The sequence below is a fragment of the Sarcophilus harrisii genome, chromosome 5, assembly GCF_902635505.1.
Source record: "Sarcophilus harrisii chromosome 5, mSarHar1.11, whole genome shotgun sequence".
Lineage (NCBI taxonomy): Eukaryota > Metazoa > Chordata > Mammalia > Dasyuromorphia > Dasyuridae > Sarcophilus > Sarcophilus harrisii.
Genome location: NC_045430.1, coordinates 23,843,827 through 23,863,601, shown reverse-complemented (window position 1 = coordinate 23,863,601; position 19,775 = coordinate 23,843,827). Strand labels below are relative to the sequence as shown.

Sequence of the window (19,775 nt, the reverse complement as noted above, 5' to 3'; positions counted from 1 at the left end):
CATGATGATCTCCATATCCTGGCACTCAAAGCTCCTGTCAATTCATGACAAAACCCAGTATTTAAGTTAATTTACCCATCATGAGGACAATGATGGATGAAGTAATAGCAGCACTATAACAGTCCCAAACCAAGTTTCCCTATATATCACAGCTCATTCATTAGTTTTTTTAAAAAATTTATCCTGAATTTTGAACAACAAATAATTTCATACCCATGGCAGACACAAAAAGAGAATTCTGCATTAAATGGTGGATCTCCATTTTCTCCAGCTTTTTTCTGCATCCTTCCAAATTTCTGTTTACTTCTCTGTATGTTTAAAAAAAAAAAAAAGTGAACAGTGGCCCTTTTTTTTCCTCAGTCATTCTTGCTAACCTCTCTTCTTTCCCAACTACCCTGCCCAATTAATCAAGAGAAAACAAGGGGGGAAAACATCAGGTAACAAATAAGCAGAGTTAAGCAACGCCCCTCCCCCAGTGACCATGTCCAGACCTGTGTGCTTGTGTCTGCCCCGAGCATCCATCCCTTCTCTGTCAGGAGGTGGGTAACTTGCACCACGTAACGTGATTGACTTTCTGGAGATGTGGGTGGCCATTGCCTTGGCCAGAGCTCTTTGGTCCTTTCGGAGTTATTTTTCTAGACATTGATGTGATCTGAGGCCTCCCGTGTCAGTCTCCTTCATCTCCCATGACCTGGGATTTCCTGAAATCATCTTTCATCATTTCTCCAAACCAGGCACCTTTCATTCCTATTTCACAATATAGCCAGTCATCTCCTAGCTACTTAAGGCTTATCTCTGGCTCTTGGCTTTCCTTTCGATCCTTCCTTCGAGATCCCTACTCAGTCCTGGCGCCTCAGCAGATTTTAGGAGAATGAGCTCTGTTTTTCTTCCATGTACCAGCTTCGAGCTTCTCTCAGCTGAGTCTGGGGCCTGGGCCTGTGGGAAATTGTTCCCTGTTCTTCAGGATGTCTAAGCATGGCCATCCCCTTGGTCCTAAGCCAGGCCTTTGTCCAGTTCTGTAGAGAAGGTGACAGCCTCAGAGGAGACAAAGGAGCACATATGGACAGTGGGAGATAGGTCCTGGCAACAAGTGGGCTTTAGCATCCAAGAGTGGGGGAGCCGAAGGCAGCCCCTCGCTTGTGAGCCTGGGGGACATGAGGAACCTTGGTGGGAACAGAAACAGGAAGAGCAGACAGGGAGTGGGGGGGACCAGATTATGTATTTGGTTTGGGGCCCGAGTCCTGCTGTCTGCAGCATGTCCTGCTGGACTGTCGACTGTGTGTACTCTGGGTCAGGAGAGCCAAAAAAGATAGGGCAGGACAGAGCCTGGGGACGCCTGCACTTGGTGGGTGCAAGCCAGTGAGGAGCCTGAGAAGGAGGAGGAAATGGTCATGTTCATCTTTAGCCTCTGGAAAGGAGTGACCCTCAGGAAGAAGGTGACCAGCAGTGTCCTTGGCTGAGGAGGATGGGGAAGGCCATTGGATCCGGTCCTCTGGAGAGCCCTGGAGCTGGGGCAATAAGCCTGGTTGCAGAGGGAGGAAAGGACTGATAGATCCACCCTGCTCAGGCTCAGCTGCCAAAGGGAGCAGTCAGGAGGGATCACTCAGGAGCTGGACGGAAGGGGAGGGCCACCTGGGGAGACTGAGAGAAAGGAGACGCTGGAGAAGACAATGGTCCCCTGTGCACCTGGAGGTTGTGGGACTTGTCCGGGGTCCTACAGCTAGAGTCTTAGGCTGCATTTAGCTCCAGACCCTCTGTTCCAGATTCAAAATAAACAGCTTTGAGAGACCACCTCGTCCATCCTCAGTGTTATCTCAGCATGTGAAAATGGAGGTGAAGGAAGAGGTGGTGGCTATCACTGTGACTTTATTTTAACACAATCAGACATATTTAACTCAAGTCTAATAAGCCTTGTTTCTTTCATTAAGGAGAAAAATTCCCTTCTTCATTCTTTAATTGGGATAAATACTTGATTCCATTTTCTTCCATATTTTCTAGAGTTCTTAAAAAAAATAGTTTGTCTCTTCTTCAGCTGGAATTTGCTGAAATATAAAGTGTAAGATCTGAATTCAAATCCCTTTCCTATCAAACTGCCAGTTTTTCTCAAGTGTACTTATTAAATAAAGACTTTTCTCCCAGTTTTTATTCCTAAATGTTTTGTCCGCCATCATTTTTACATTATATATCTAATATATTTTATATTATACACCAGGCATCTGGTATATTTAATCAATCCCAGTAACTTAATTATCTGTTTTGATGAGAGCCCCTTCATGATATGTTTAAAGTCTAGGAATCCAAAACCTCCTCTGTTGGCTTTTCATTTCCAAGGTACTTTTGATACAGTTGCTCATTTGTTTTTCCTTAAAAATTTCATGATAATTTTTTCTGGTTCCATAAAGAAGCCATCTGGTGTTTTGATTGATGTTACATTAAGTGAATTTTGTATAAATATGGTTTTATTCAGTTTTTCATCCAAAATATAGCAGATGAATATATTTTTAGTCTTAATTTTTTACACAGATCAAGTTTGTTAACAAGGCTATTAATATCAAGAAGGTTAACAGCAAAAAGCATTGCTTTAAAACAAAAATGCTCCAATTCCTCCCTCCTATTTTGTTGAAGTCGTGGGGATTTCCCAATCTGTGTCCACATCTTGTGTTAATCTTGCTGTTTTCAGAACTTCTCTAAATTTTATCTTTTTAACGGTTGTTGCCTAGGTTTTTAAAAAAGGCATTGATCTAAATTGAATATTAATGTTTAGGGAGAATCCCCAAATGGTTTTGTACTTTAAAATTACTACTTTCAAGGTATTTGTTTTTATGTTGTCTACTGAAAACAAAACCATTAAAGGAAATTATTTTTTATAGTGTGTCAATAAGATTTTATAAACCCAAATGAAATTATGGATTCATTAATTTATATTATCCTGTCATTTTAAAAGTATTAATGAAATTCTTGTTTTCCATATGAAAGTTATGTCATAGTTTCTCATACTAAACTTGCAATTAACCAAAGTATTCAACTAGAAAACTCTGATTAATCTGGTTTTGAGAATAATCATATATGATATATCTAGATTACTATTTTTAATGAGTTAAAATGAAATTATCAATTATCAATTGAGGAATGGCTTTCATTTTTATAAATTTGACTCAATTCTCAGTTCTCTTTGAGAAGTGAGACCTTTATCAGAGAAACGCTTCAAAAATTTTTTCACAGTTATGGTTGCTAAATGTTATTTCCTTCCATCCTATTTCTCTCCCTGCCTCCATTTATTTTTTTCTGCCTGTCTTTTCACCTTGTTCCTCCTCAAGTGTTTTGCTTCTGACACCTGCCTCCTTCGATCTGTCCTCTCTTCTCTTACTACAATCCCTTTTCTTTTATCCCCTTCCCTTTCTGTTTTTCTTTAGGGTGAGACAAATTTCTATACCCAATAAAGTGTTTATGCTATTCTCTCTTTGAGCCAGTTCTGATGAGAGTAAGGTTCAAGCACTCCGCTCCCCCAACTCCTCCATTTTAAAAGCTTTTTCTTGCTTCTTTTATGTGAGAGATTTTCCCCTCTCCCTTTCCTTTTCTCTTAATCTATATCTATTCCTTCTTCTTATCCCTCAATTTTACTTTTTTTACATATCCGATCATATTCAACTCACACTTATGTCATCTATTGTGTATTTTCCTTCTAACTGCCCCAATAATGATAAAGTTTTTAGGAGTTCCAAGTATTGTTTTCCCACGTAGGAATGTAAACAGTTTAACCTTATTGAATCCCTTATGGTTTCTTTTTTACTTGCTTTTTTTAGGCTTCTTTTAAGTCTTGTATTTAAGAGTCAAGTATTTTATTCAGCTCTGGTCTTTTCATCAGGAATGCTTGAAAGTACTCTATTTCATTGAATGCCCATTTCCCCTCCTGAAGAATTATACTCAGCGTAGGTCATTCTTGGTTGTACTCCTAGCTTCTTTGCTCTGTAAAATATATTCCAAGCCTTCTGATCTGTAATGTAGAAGCTGTTAAGTCTTGTGTTATCCTGACTGACTCCACTATACTTGAATTGTTTTTTCTGGCTACTTCTATTATTTTCTCCTTGACTTGGGAACCCTGAAATTTGGCTATGATATTCTTCTTGGGATCTCTTTTAGTAGGTGAGGGTGAATTCTTCCCATTTCTATTTTACTCTATAGCTCTGGGATACTAGGGCAGTTTTCTTTGATAATCTCTTAAAAGAGAATGTCAAGGCTCTTTTTTTTTTGAATCATGACTTTCATACCATTCATTAATTCTTAAATTATTTTTCATCACTCTGTTTTTCAAATCAATTGGTTTTCCAATGAGATATTTTCCATTCTCTTCCATTTTTTCATGTTTTGATTTTGTTTGTTTTCTGAGGTCTTGTTGAAGCTTTCAGATAGTTGAGTTCATCTGTATTCAGATGGACTAGTCCATGAAATGGCTCCAGGCCCTTCCAGAAAGACCCTCCATAGCCCTTGGTAGCCCACTACTAATGATGTCATTGTTAAACCACCTTAGGATCACAATAGTGCACAGTGTTTATGCAGCAGCATGAGTGAATTTTCCATGTTCTCAAAGGAACACCAGAGGTCATGAATGTAGATAATTTTGTCTAGTATAGTTTAAATGTTAAATTGTGTTTTAATTCTTTGAAAAGTAATCATGAATATAGTTTATATGTTCTATATGAATAATGGGGGTTTGTATGAGTTTGTTATTTATATGTTATATAAAACTCTGCATGAGTTTTAAAATGAAGAAATTTCATTAGTTTCTCCTGCCCATTTCAGTTCCATATTTGGGACACATACCTGTGCAAGTACATAGTTGTGTTCCACACCAGAGAATAGGAAAAAATGAAAGACTGAATTCAAGGCAATTCTCACAGACTTGTGATGGAAAGAGCCATGTGCATCCAGAGTGTGTATCAAAGCAGAGTATTGCCCCTTTTTTATTGTTTTTTTTCTTTCACCTTTTGATCTGATTTTCCTTGTGCAGCATGACAAATATGGAAATACGTTTAGGAGAATTGCATGTGTTTAACCAATATTGGATAACTTGCTGTCTAGGGGAAGAGGAGTGAGAGGGAGGGAGGGGGAAAAATTTGGAACACAAAGTTTTGCAAGGGTGAATGTTGAAAATCATCTTTGAATGTATTTGGAAAAATAAAAAGCTATTAAATAAAAAAAAAAACGAAAAGTAAAACAAGCTTACACACTAAAAAGGATTGCCTAGAAGATAATTAGTGCCCCTTACAGATGAGAGAAAGGTGCTACATCAAGATGGCTTCCCAGCTACTCTTAAGTATAAGAAGAATCCATCTCTGTATTGCAGATGATGTTCCATCAGGGGGCAGGAAGTAGAGGGGAGGACATCTAGGTACCTGCTCTTCCAGATTTATATTTTGGGAACCTTCAGCTCAGGAAATTTGCTGAGGGCAATGAGTGTGAGATGTCAGGATTTCCTCATTCTGTTAAGATGAGCTAATGACAAGGGGTAGCAGAAGATGTTCATTTTCATGAGCTTTGATGCCTTTTAGACCCAGATGGATAGCTATCTGAAATGGATTATTGGGGAAAGAGGAAATTTTAAGTTGTTTTAATTTAATTTTAGGTTGTTTTTAAGCAAAGAAAGCCTTATATAGTACCTAGAGGATATTAGCTGACCATGATTCCCCTTGAGTTCTGGGAATTAATTACTTTAGTTTATTTCCTCTAGTGGGAATTCAAAAGTTTTCCCCCTCAGGATTCTACAATGCTAATACAGAATCTAGAAAGGAAAACAAATAAATTCCAATATACAAAAACCCCAGCAAGGGGTGAAAAGCCTAATTCATTAATATGGCTTATTTTTTGCAAACAATATCTATTCACTTTTATTCCACAGAATTTTAAGAAGCAAAAAATCTTATATACAAATTAATAAGGGTGATAGAAACCACACAGCTGCCCCCCACTCCAGCTCTGTGTATAACCTAAAGCTTATGTGCTTCTGCCTCTTGTGCATTCTTATCAAATTCATGAACATCATTAAGTCATTTAATGATAAAATTGGGATCAAAAAGGATCCGGGCAGACTAAAATAATGGGTAATAATCCTCCTGTCCTGCTCTCACCAAGGTAGATCTGGTGTTACAGGTAACCAGCCATTCCCGCTTCCCATCTCATCCAGTGCTTATCAGGGTGAACTCCAGTAAACTGCTACTAGAGAAGCTCCACCTGTTGGAGTGGTGATATTAGACTTCCTCACCTTCCTGTGGTCCTTCCTGGATACCACTAAAAACACATGGGCTGACCTTCAGTTCTCCCTCATTCTTGCTCTTTATATCCTTTTTCCCCAGGTCATGGAATGGCCATGACCAAGGAATGCCCAGCTTCCTGATGAGGAGCTTTAACCATCTGGATCCAGGCAAGGCCTTGGGAAGCAGATACTGCTTTTTGCTGGCTCTGTATTAATTAGCTGAAATTTAACAGAGAAGCACAAAAGTCCTCCTTTATCAGCTGCACACATATAGGGTGGGGGAGACAGGAAATCTATCTGAAAAAGACAAGGGGGAAATCATCTGTCCTAGGCAGGGTGATGGCCGTCTGGGAGGGGAAGGAGAGAAGGATGCAGGGATCCAGGGGAAATACGATCACAAGCTAGCCGTCAAAGTCAGAAGAGGGTGGGTTGCACTAGATCACTTCCAGGGCCACTTCTGACTTGAAGATTAACTTTCATGAGTTAGGTAACCTCAACACAGGAAAGCCAGCATCAGCTGGGGGAGCTCCACAGGAAAGAACGGGAAGAGAGAATGGAGCTCTATTTTTAAAGCTTTGATTACTCGGCCTGCCTTAAAATGTATTGAATGATTTCAAATTCACTGTCATAAGAAACCGTAATAGGAAACGCAAAGGAACAGGTGTAGATTGGACGCATAGAGTGTTGATTACTTTTGGCCAGAAACTAATTAGTTGAAATTAATGGTCTTTATGTTATGTTTTATTTAGGCACCATCTTGGGTATTCCTATCATGTGGCCTGGGCCTCTTTATCTACCAATCACTGGATGCTATTGATGGAAAACAAGCCAGAAGAACAAATAGTTGTTCTCCTTTAGGGGAACTTTTTGACCATGGTTGTGATTCAATTTCCACAGGTAAATTAATAGAATTTTCAATTCAATTTGTATAGCATTAAGATCTCAAGGTCTGCAATAGATCTTAAGCGGCTTCAATCTTGCTACTTTCTATTTTTTGGAAAGAGCTAAAGCTTTTTAGAGCAGTGTTAGCACAGTATACATAAGAAATGTGGATGTACTCAGCTCCATGTCTAGGTGTTGTTGTGATTTGGATCCCTTAGGAGCTGTGGGTGAGAAAACGCCCTCTCCAAGGGCTGATGGGACAATCTCACAGAGTTGCTGAGGACCCTGAGACCTTATTATCTTACATCATAGAGGACACTGGAGAATCCTAGTTGGACCTTCTGACTAACTGTAGGGCCTGGCCTTGTATCTGCTCTGCCAAAAGTGTCCCTGCATTTTATGCTCTGGCTGTATTTCCAAATTCAGTTCATATTAAGCATCTATTATGCACAGAGTAGTTAAAAAGTGAAAAAAACCTGAGTTTTATGTAATTAGGTCATTCCTAGATCCACTTTCTCATTCTCTTACACTTGTCATAAATTCAGGGATGCCACGTGATAGGCAGCAGCCCCCAAGTAATAGTCTGTTTTTAAAGCCAAGTGAGCTTTTACTGTTATCAAAGCTATACTGAATCCTGGAGTAGAACAGTTGTCAGTCACGTCAGCGATTACCGGCTAAATTACCACTTTGGGAAATTCAGAAAGATTTTTAAAATACTGGGTTTTCCTAAAGTGAAGAAGACACACATAGTCTGTTCCAAGTAAGTCAGTGAACTTCTGGCAAAGCTGGTAAAGCGAAAAGCCAGGCACCCTAGCAAGACCCCAGCAAGGGTAACAGTGGCCCCATGAAGCCAGAGCACATAGATACCTCCATCACACCAGAGGACCGAGGCCAGATGGTGGGAGGCCCAAGGCTGGCTGGTGGAAGGCCTGAGCTGCAAGGTCTCTGGCTGGGCTTTGGGGCTGCAAGAGCTGACATTCCCAGCAGGGGAGTGAGCCAGAGGTTCCTGCGCTGCTATGGCTGGGCACTTCTCGCCACCCCCATTTGGAGGCCTGGTTTAGGCCCCCCACAGAGCTGTAACGCGAGTCCTTGTCCATGAGCACTCACAGAGTAGAGGCTGGGCTCCAGCAGGCAGGAGGCCAGAACCAGGGCTGGTTTTCTCTCAAGCCCCATCAGTGCTACCCTGGGGATGGAGCAGCTCGTAACTGCAAGAGGAAATGAGCCAAGGCCATATGATCATGGGTCACCACCACCTGGGTGCCCAGCTCCCTCTGCCCAGTCTCAGATGAAGAAGGCGGCAGCCCCTCCTCCCAGAAGCCCAGTAGCAGCAGCCAGAGACTGACTGGGCCTGGCCACCCCAGGGCTTTGGCTCCAAAGTCCCAGCCCAAAAACCGCGACTTGACTTAGGAAACAGAAGACAAGTCCTGATGCCATGAAGCTCTCCTTTGAGTCAAAGGACCCAAACGGGACCCAAACAAAAAATCCATGCGCCCTCTTTCAACACACCACAAAAGAAAATGGCCCCTAATTAAATCGGGAAAATGGAAAGAATTCCCCTCCTGGGGAAAAACTTTTAAATATTATGTCCCAAATCTAAACTTTCCAGGTCAGAAAAAAAAAAAAACCACAGCAAACATCCCTAAGGAAAGATTTCAAGTCCTAGTGAGCCAGTCAGGTTCTCACAAGAGGCTGCTGTAATTCCTATGAAGGAAGAGAAAATTGCAGTAAGATAGAAAGGACCCAAAATTAGACTTACACCCAAGAATAACCACAGCTACAAAACCAAGTGCAGTCCTGCACGGGAAAACAGGGCACTCAGTGAGATAGAGAGCTCTGAAACAGGCTTGTTGAAAAGATGGAATCTTAGACGAACATGAAATAAAACCTAGAAAGGCAAATACATGTGAACACTTTGAAGAGCTAAAAGGTGATCAAGGGTCTTTGTCCTTTCTTTTACTTGATGTCATACTCTTCCCATACCCTTTAGTGGCTCTGGAAAATTGTGTGTGTGTGTGTGTGTGTGTGTGTGTGTGTGTGTGTGTGTGTGTGTATGTGTATGTGTATGAGATGGGAATGGGAGGGAGAGGGGAGAGACTGAGACCTTAATAGCTGCCTTTCAGACCTAGACAAATCTAACAAGAAAGACAAACTGAATAGAATCTTAGAAAAGTTAGGGAATCAGAAGGGAGCACACAACCAGCAATTCTTAATCCCTGACTATACAGGAAGGAAAGCCAAAGACAGTCCTTGCCTTAAGATGTTTCCTTTTTAATTTTTTATGGGGTGGGTTGGGAAAGATTAACAAAGTTACTGACTTGACTCTAGCATCATGGCTTTACCCTTCCAGCTTCCCATGTAATTCACCCTCATGGGAAAGACAATTCCCCCAAAGGAGCTAGAAAACAGGAAGAAAGGGATGAAGGTGCCAGCCTGCAGGTGTGGTATGGAAATCTGGAAGGTCCAAAGCCCAAGCCGGGAGAATGCAAGTTCGACAAAGCAATAGGAAGAGAGAACTGGCCTAACTGAGGGCTGGTTGTGAGGATGCAGGATGTCCCCATGAAAGGCTGAAGATGAGACATTGCATCAAAATTCAGAAAATCAGGAACACTGCGGGAAAGGTGAAGGAGGATGTCTGTTTCTTTTTACCTTGTGTCTGCCCTTTTTGGATAGTAGGACAGAAGGATCAAAAACACTTTTTAAATGCAAGAAAGTAGAAATATATTCAGACTTTATCAATCACAACAATATAATTGATAAAAAGTTGCTTGAAGAAAAGCCTCAAAGTTAAATGGAAACAGCAATAAATCGCTGAAGAATTGTGGTTCAAATTCTAGTGGCTTCCATTGTCTCTAGGATATATCAGAAATTCCTGTTTCATTTTGAAAGGCCTACAGACCTCAGCTCCACCCTGTCCTTCTGCCAGGGGCACTCCCTCTCCTCGTATTCTCACTGCCTACCTAAGCCCCCCTGACTTTCTCACAGAGTATCTGGGAGAACATTTACCCAAACGCCTTAAGGTAGGAGATGGAAAAATGAGGAAATGCAGCCAATCAGCCAGCTGATAGGAATCCACTGGAATGGTGGTAATCTGTTTGTCCCTTGGGCAGGTTCCAGTGATGAGAGCCTGGAGGCAGAGAGTCCAACCTGAAGTCCACCCATGGCTTTGAAGTGAAAGCCTTAGAGATGTAACAAAATGTCAAGGTTGGCTTATGAGGGGATGACACTAATTGCCACTCTTGTGTCAGCCGGGCTCCCAACCTTTGGTAGTTTGCATTGCATGGAATGGCTCTTTGTCCCCTTGTCGTGTGCATGAGACACAAATGGGAGATCCCACTTGCTGTTTTTACTCTGGGTTGGGCAGACCCTCAGCTCTTTGAAGCCTCAGGGGGCCCTTGTGCCCACATGCATGGCTCTGAGAGGAGCCCAGCCAGTTTGAATAATTCCCTCCTGGTTAGTTCTCTCTGCATTTGCCCCATGCTCCTGGGTAGAGTCCTCTGTGGGTTTTAAAATCACAACTATCTTAAACTGCTTCCTAATTGTAGGTCTGCTTTCTCTTTCAGTATTTGTGTCTCTCGGAGCCTCCATTGCTGTTCGCTTGGGATCAAATCCTGACTGGTTATTTTTCTGCTGTTTTATTGGGATGTTCATGTTTTATTGTGCTCATTGGCAAACCTACGTATCGGGAGTACTAAGATTTGGAAAGTAAGTAGACTTTGTTAACTTGTACATAACAAAGGGAGTAGTATTTGCTTTTAGTATTTTGGTGATCGGCTAGTAGACTTTAGTAATCCATGCTGATGGGAGATGAACATGTCATAATTAATGATGTTACTTTTCCTGCCATGCCTTTTGCCAGAAATATTAAAAGGCAGCAAAATTGATGGATGTGAATCCCATCTCTGTTTTCCAGATCATGCTTTAGCTGGGGATTCTTCACTTGGAGTCATCAAGTTCACATTTGTTCTTTTAAATATTTGACTCACTGCATTTCAAACCAGAATTTGGTTTTGTCATTTTATTTTATACCCTTAAACACATGATTCTGGGAAGGGATCCTGAGGCTTCTCCAGACACTGCCTGAGGAGTCCAGGACGTAGAAAAAGGTGCAGAATCACCTGGACTGACCCAAAGTGACTGCTTAGGAGCAGAATGGAGAAAGCGAACTTTGTCTGCTCCCACATAGTCTACTTGTAAAAGTATTCGAGAAATAGCTTGTAATGTGCAGGCTATCTTTCTGGAGGTCCTCTGGAAGGGCCTTGATCTCATCAGGATAGACACCATGAGAATGGACAAGAATAGAATCCAGTCTTTATTGTCTCTTACCCAGTCTGTCTCCATCACAGTCTGTGTCTGATCCAGTCTGTCCCAGTCTCCTTCACAGTCTGACTCAGTCAGAGTCTGACTTTGTCCCCAATTTAAATACCCTATTACAGTTATATCATGTGTGAACTCCAGAACCATTACATCACCATGCTTGCTAAGTACTAAGTGTATGTGTGAACTAGAGAACCATTATCTCATCAGTTCCACTGAGTTAACACCTCATTTCAAGTACACTTCTCTAGAGTTCTGGCTCTCTATGATAGGTGTTATAACCTAACAGCATACATTATTTGAGATCATCTCTCTCTCTCTTTGATAAGAATTGTTGGGAAAACTGGAAGTGGTTTGGCAGAAAATGACTTTAAACCAAAACATGTACCACAGTAAGAAGTATTAAAGATGGACAGCTTGAGTTTGAAAGAAAAACCATAACATCTTTGAAAGAATAAATTTGCTTAGCTGTAGCTTCTCAGCCAAATAAGAGAGGTAATTGCAAAGGACAAAGTAGTGATTTTTATTACATGAAGTCGATAAGGTTTTGCATGAACAAAATAAGTGCAGCTGGCATAAGAAGGTAAGCTATCAGTTGGGGGGAAAGTGTCTCTTCCAAGATACATATAAGACCATGATTCATTCCCAGTGTATATAAACTGATCTAAGACTATGAGCAAACCACTCTCAAAAGAAAAATTGCAGATGATTGATAACTATATGAAAGATTGCTTCAGATCACCAATAAAAATAGAAATGTAAATCAAAACAGCTCTGACATTTCACCTCATCACCTAGAAAATTGTCAAAGATGATGAAAGATGTAAATGGTCACATTAAAGGATCCTTGGAAAGACACGAATGCATTGTTGGTGATGTAAGTCGGTCCTTCCCCAAAGCAGTTTGAATTTAGCTTAAAAAGCCCTGCCCAAGCCCTTTGACCAGGGGAGCCCACCAGTAGGCATGTGCTCCAATGAGGTCAGAGGCAGGAAGGTTTCATCTGCATCAGAATGACTGCAATATTTTTTGTGATACAAAGAACTGGAAACATTACATGCTTAGTGACTCTAGAATGGCACAATCCCAGAGCTGTGGGGTGAAAACATCGTGAATAATCCATTACAGGAGGAAGAAGTGAATAGGAAAAGCAGGCTTGGGAAATGATTCTGCAGGAGTTGGGCAGCCTCCAGGGGTTCTTGGCGGGGGGTGGTCAGATAGCCAAGAAGAGAATGGCTGGAAGAAGGAAGGGAGGAAAGTCTGGAGACCCTCCAGACAGTGTGAAAGGAGAAGCAGTCGGTGCTGGGTTGGATACGGTGTGAGGGGGAGGGGGTTATGGACCTGGCTGACTAAGAGCATGGGGGAGGGTGCTGGAGGAAAGGTCACGATTTTGTCTGGACATGTCCGGTCCCAGGACGCCATGGGGCCTTTGGAGATGCCTGGTTGTGACTCCTGAGCTGAGGGCTGCGCATCTGGGTCTGGGAACCGCCAGGGGGGAAAACGGGCTCTGCAGACATGTGATACTGAGCGGGTTTGTGAGGGGAGCGTCCAGGCGACTGTGGCAGGGCCATTGGGGCAGAAGCTCAGGAGGGAAGGCAAGGGCCAAGAGGGCCTGGCCAAAGGCCTGGGGTTGGGACCGGGCCAGCGCCCGAAGACAAGGATAGGAAGCTGTTCAGCTTGTGAGGATGATAGGAAGACAGGCCCGGGCCCTGGTTACCTCGATTTCTGACCGTGGCAGCAGCTCTATCCTGCAAGTGACTTTGGGTGACTTTGTCACCTTCAGATTCCCAGGGATATGTTTGTTCCCAGACAGCCTCGTCTTCCTTACCGTGTTGGCGCTGACTTCTGGGGAGTGGCTCACGCCCCCAGGACCCTCAGCGCCCCCACAATGGGGACTGAGATAGGGAGTTCTCCTGCTCCTCTGGGGCGGACATGCACCCAGAGCCCCTTGTGGGTCTGTGTCTCTCCAGGGCCTGCCTAGCTCTGTGTCCTGTCAGCACCAAGCCTGCTGGGGGTAGTGCCTGGATGTGTATCCCGGCGGCTTCCTGCTTGCCCCCTGGGGCGCCCCGCTTTTTCATCCTCAGTTCTTGCAGAACTGGGGGGCCCCAGCCAGGCGCCCTCGGCAGCTACACGCCCAAGCACAGATTCCCCTTCCCTGAGTGTCGCTTGGTCTTCCTGCCTCCTCTGGTTGCCTGCTTGCCCCCTTCCACTGCCAACCCTGATCATATGTGTATGCCCCCTGCTGGGCCCTCTGTCCTCCTACCCCCAACCCTGGTTCCTGCACCCCGTCCCAGGAATGTCCTCTCACCTTCTCAGTGGTTGCATTTGTGCCCATGATTTAAAGCCAAATTGGAGGAAAACTCCATGAAGCGTCCCCTGAGCTACTTGAGGGCTCATCTCACGCAACACTTTGTATTGCAATTCCTCAACACATTTTTCAGGTAGCATTTTGCATTTTAGTTATACTTGTTTTATTCCTTCTACCAGACGGCACATTTCATGAATCCAGGGGCTTTGGTGGCCCCTGTCCTGGGCACACGGTAAGGACAGAATACAATAAAGATCGGTTGAATGAATTAGCTCTTACTCATTTGATGATGGGGGGAAAAAAAACTCCTTTGAAATTCTCTACAGGACATTGCACCTAGAAAGTGCTTAGTAAAGGCTGCCTTATTTCTGAACCTCAAGTGTAAGGTTTTTTATTTGCATATTCAAGTCTGTAAATATTTTTGTTTTTGTTTTTTTCCTTTCTTCTTTAGAGTGGATGTAACTGAAGTTCAGCTCGCTATAGTTATTGTCTTTTTGTTAACCTCATTTGGAGGAGTATCAATGTGGGATTATACTGTAAGTATTCATATCTATGGTTTTATCTGTTTTAGCTTTGTTATATGGGGAAAGACTGGCTTTTCTGTGTAAAAGCTTCTATCAAATAGCAAATGTGTCCAAGAATCCACCTGCCTAAAAGTAGAGAGACCTGGGTCAGAAGCTGGCCCTGCTCACTTGTGAAGCCTTCTTCCATTTCCATTGTGACTACGGCAGAAGGATAGAAAAGGAGGGAGAGGGGGCTGGGAATCACTTAGCAATCAGTCCCCATGGAGCTGCCTGCTCTCTGAATGTGCCCTTTGGATGCAAATGGTAAAGTATTAAAATCTCAGATGAAAATCTGTATCATGGGAAGGAAAGGGTGGGCTGGTCATGGAGAAAGGAAAAAAAAAAAAAAAAGTCAAGAGAGGAAGAGTCCAGGATATCCTGGATATCCCCAGGAGGTAGAAAGAACAAAGATTACCTTGTCTGGATGGATCTCTCGAAAGAGGCACCTAGGCTAGGGGGCTGTAAGACAGTGGAATTCTGTGGCAGTAGAGGAAGAGTCCATACCACTTAAAGAGTGTCATGTTTTTTAAATGTTGTTTTTCCTGTAGAATGGTTCATATTTTTAGGTTGTATTTTTCTTTTACATTTTACTGTTCTTTCTCCTTTTTGTGTTAATAGAAAGAGAAAGAATCCTGTCTTTTGCCTGATAAACCTTAAATTGTATCACTCTTTTGGGCCTAAAATGATAGATTTATCATGTAAGATAAAAGATTTTTCCAAAAAATAAGTTTAGTAGGAAGTTGTACATTTTTAAAAAGCCAATTGCTCTTATTAGAAAATAAGAAAATTGAGATGTTTTCTATTGTATGCAATTTCTTGAAAATTAGCAAGGGAAAGCTGTGAGTAGTCTGGCCCTCCCTATGTTATCTCAGACTGCCAGCCACTACTGTTCCGGAGAGGGCAGCTGGTGCCCGTCCCTCTCCCCGGCAATTGCTGAGGACACATGGGATAAGCTCCTGGCCCACGGGGGCTGTGCAAGGAAGGAAGGGGCAGGTTTGGGAACAGGCCAGGGTTCTGGCTACAGGTTGGATTTGAGGAATCTTTTATCAGGCAGAAATTTTAAAGACCTGCACAGATGGGAGAAGAGCCAACTGCAATGTTGCTCAGTGATTGTGTAAGAGCTGCTCTATTAACATTACTAATCGTGTCCCCTAGACAGGGGACTTGGGACTTGGCAGTGTCGGCACCCACAGAGTTTTAAAATGAGATTGCTGTTATTTTGAAATATTAAAGAGGAGATTGGTGGTAATTCACTGTCAACTTTTTTTCTTAACTCTTTTGCTGCCTTTGGAAGCTTTCGTGAAGTAGGATTTGGTGGCCAGAAGGTAATAGCTGTGATTCTGAACATTCACATACACGCATGTGTGTCCCTATGTATTGTGGTGTGTCATTGGTGTGAAGCCCATCGGGGGCCTTTGCCTTCCCTTTGCTGTTAGCTTATGGGGGGCTGCTGCCTGAACGTGAACTGTCGTTATTCACGGCTACCAGTTACAGCTAACTAAAGCAGAATGTGGGCACTGTCTCTGTATAATGGTGAAAGAGACAAGAAAAACATATCAACTCCATTAAGTTGAATGTCTGGTTTTAATTTGAACAAATATAAAGGGCCCCAAAGTGTAGTGATCACCAAAGAAAACCTTAATGTTGATATACCTAATACCTAAAATTGCTCCCCCTCCTCCAAAGATCCCTGTGATTGAAACAAGACTGAAGATTTTTCCTCTTCTCGGGATAGTGGCAGGAGCATTATTTTCCTGTTCTAATTATTTCCACACCATCCTCCATGGCGGAGTTGGCAAGAATGGATCCACGATAGCAGTAAGACAAATTCAAAAGCATTTTGTTTTCTTACAGTATTGGTCTCATGTTGTCATTTCCTTTTATGACCAGTAGGAACAGACACTGCCTGTATTAAGGGACCTGAAGATGACGTGAGGGAGAAAGGGCCTTAAAGGCCTTGCCCACCTCACCTGCCGGGATGCCTCATACACTGCATGGGCAGTTTTGTGGGTGGGGAGAACAGAGGGCAGGGGATGGCGGTGACCAGAGACATCTGGCAGAGCAGGCCCTGGGGTGGGCGTTTTGGATGTGATGCACAATCACTCTCCTCCACTAGTACAGCGAAGAGCATACTCTTATTGTTCTGTTCATTGCCTTGGTTTGGGGGCTAGGGTTGGGGGGCAGAGATTACTCCAAGAAGATGGAAGAGAAACTTCTTAAATAAAATTGGGAACTCAAAAGTCTTACAACAATTGTCTCTGTAATTGGGAAAAAAATATGTATTTTTTAAAAAGAAAAAGTGGATTTCCTTAAGGATTTCATTTTCACAAAGATGTATCTAGATAATGCTGCCTTCTTCTCTGGCTCTGACAGACAGAAATGAAGGGGTGCTTTGAACGAGTCTGTCCAACTTCTAAATCAGACCTGTCCACTTTGGGGCTTAGCCTCCCCTCACAAAGCTTGATGCTTATTTCCGGCACTGTCATTGCCCAAAACATCTTTGGAAACTGAAAAACTTTTTTGTGAGCCATTCTTTCTCAGAGACTGGCATTCCATCCCCTTTTTGGAAGAGCTTCAGCTTCTGATTTTTAGAAATCACCAAAACTTGACGAAGACCAAGTCTGGCAAATAAGTAATACCTTTCTTGTTTGTGAAAGGGGGAATCAACTGCTTAACGAGGGTGACTTTAAGGAAAGTGATTGTCAGTCACTTGGCTCCAGGGATGGTCACAAAAAAGGAGTTCTAAAAACATTTCGAGCTTTGTGGAGATGAATGTATAAAATAGCCTCCTGAATCAGTCCTTCACTGATTATGAAGGACTACCCTCATTGGGAACAGTTTTTGTTTATTTTTTTCCATCCCTTTAGCATGCTTTTGTAAACAAGTTGAACTGCTGACCACACTTAACAGCATATAGAGTAAGCACAGAGAAGCTCCTGGTTGGCTAGTAAGTTGTAGCTTGAATATAAGAACATGAGTAATCCATTTATTTAAATGAAATCAACAGGTTTCAGTGGCGGTCAAGGTCCATAGTTAATATTTCACTAAGGAGAAATACCCCAAGTATATGTTTAAAGACTTAATAAGGAAACTGCTATTTTTCTGAGTTGCTTTAATATCATAATAGAGTGGATGACAAAATATGAAAACATGTTTCCTACTTTCTTTTTCTAGGGCACCAGTGTTCTGTCACCTGGCATCCATATAGGAATAATTATTCTTCTAGCCATAATTATCTGCAAAAAATCTGTAACCCATGTGTTTGAAAAGCATCCCTGTCTTTATATCGTAATGTTTGGGTGTGTGTATTCCAAAGTAACACAAAAATTGGTGGTAAGTTGGTGGTAAGCAGTTTAGTTAAAATTATGTTTGAATTTTAGTGTGTATGTGTGGTCCCCAAGAGAAATAAATTAACAGGGCAGTGAGTGATATGTATTTGTAGCATTACACATTAGTAGGAGAGGTTGTGTTGTATCAAGTCCTCTTATCACCGTGTCTCATTACAGAAATAATCTTGACTGCAATCAGACTTCTAAGACCAAACTGCAACTTAATCTGAACCATTTCATAGAGAATTGAGTAAAGTAACACCAAAAAAAAAAAACCTAATTTAAACTACTTCATTGGCTATATAGTCTAAATCCTTCATGATAACTCTTTATCTCAGAGAACTTAGATACAAAGAAATTGAGTAAGTTAGATAGGAATGTTGCATTCCCAGAAATATAAGTATTAAGTAATCTTTGGAATTGTTTTGTCCTTTTTTAGAATAAAGAGTAAACTTTTCGAGGAAAAAACCTCAACTCCTACAGATTTGGTTATCAAGTTATTGTCATGTTAAAAATCTTTATCATTTATTTGCCCTTTTTACTAAATAGGTTGCTCACATGACCAAAAGTAAACTAAGTCTACAGGACCCCGCATATATTGGGCCAGGTCTTCTGTTTTTGGACCAATACTTCAACAATTTTATAGACGAATACATTGTTCTGTGGGTAGCAATGGTGAGTGAGCACTTTGGTGCTAGGCTTTTGATCTTTCTGTAGATGGTACAAAATTTCACCTCCCCACGCAGACTAGCACCTGACTCTTGATCTCTTCTAGCCCCATAAGACAGACACTTGGGCACTGCTGCTAAAGGCCGCGGTGCCTGATTTGTAGCACCACCTCTGGTGGAGGGGCTATTTGGTTTTTTATCCATGTCCTCTCTCCACCTGCCTGTAACCTGTCCAACGTGTGCAGGGAATGGGTGAAATTGGTCACACACCTAGTGGGGAAGGCAGATTTAAATCGGGTCTGGCGCTCTCTACCATGCCAGGCTGCTGTTCCTGCGCACACCGTGACCACAGCCACTCCTTGAACCTCTGAGATAAACCCCTCTCTCTCTCTCTTTCTGGGCTGGAGCTGGTGTTCTGCATGAGTTGGAAGGAAGGAGCTCTAGCCTTACAATCAGTAATTTCTAAAATGACTTGTAAGGAGGAGGACCTTAGCTGAACTCTCTATGCTACTGAAATTTTCTTTTTCTTTTTGGACATGCTTTTATATATCCTTTTTTGGTTATTTCATGAGTCCTTAAGGACAAGTGATGAGTTTAAAAGTTTCTCCCAGGTCTGATTCCTGGCTCTGTGCCTCCACTAAACAGACCCCATTTGGATTGGTAGAGGGAACATTTATTAGTAAAATTAGGTTATTAATTCCCTTTTCCCATTAAGTTGCCATTCATACTTTAAGGACCCCGGGGCAGCCTTTCTTCCCTCTCAAAGGAATAAGTGCATTACCTCTCAACATGATTGAAGTGCACTGTGTTACATGGACAGTGATCGGTTTTGTCTTTTTCTTTTTCAAGTTCATCTCTTCACTTGATTTGCTGAGATATTCCACTTCTGTCATCTTGCAGATTGCAAATCACTTTCATTTACAAGTCTTCAGGATTCCATTTCCTCATGCACCCGAACAGGTTCAAAACCATAATGACTGACTAATAGCCCAAGGAGAAGAGGAGAAGCAATTAAGGGAACCTAGGAATGAAGGAACCCCCTGCTTGTAGGAATACAGATAAGAAACTTTTCAAGAAAACCAAGTCCCTGAAAAGCACATTAATGTGGCCATAACTGTCAGATAAGATATTTAATATAAAGCTAAGTCATGCAGATTCTATTGTGTGTTTGTTTCAGTCATAAAGCCCTTTCTATTTTATCTTTCATCGTTGAGACTGGATCTTAAAGCACAAATCTGTTCCATAACTATGCTAGAACAGAGAAACTCAGCAATAATAATATGGGAAAATTAATCAAGTCAAGGAACCTCTAAGAAATTAGTTAAAATGGCTAATTTCAAATATTTTAAATAACTTTTCATACTGTTTAAACTGTCGAAAAACTTGATCAAACATTTCAGGGCTGACAGAACTGTTGAGGTAGTTTACTTTTTAGCCATGCCTCAAGTGCATGGCTATCTATAA

At 41.9% G+C, this 19,775-nt stretch overlaps 1 protein-coding gene across 1 annotated transcript in view; it reads left to right on the top strand.

Moving 5' to 3' along the window:
• The window catches only part of CHPT1 (choline phosphotransferase 1), a 31,396-nt gene that overhangs the window by 9,620 nt on the left and 2,001 nt on the right, over nt 1-19,775 (top strand). Inside the window, exons 2-8 of the mRNA XM_031940805.1 lie at nt 7,000-7,147; nt 10,693-10,834; nt 14,203-14,287; nt 16,001-16,132; nt 17,489-17,647; nt 18,193-18,318; nt 19,161-19,271. Coding sequence (XP_031796665.1) covers nt 7,000-7,147; nt 10,693-10,834; nt 14,203-14,287; nt 16,001-16,132; nt 17,489-17,647; nt 18,193-18,318; nt 19,161-19,271 — 903 coding nt within the window. The remainder of the gene's footprint in view (nt 1-6,999; nt 7,148-10,692; nt 10,835-14,202; nt 14,288-16,000; nt 16,133-17,488; nt 17,648-18,192; nt 18,319-19,160; nt 19,272-19,775) is intronic.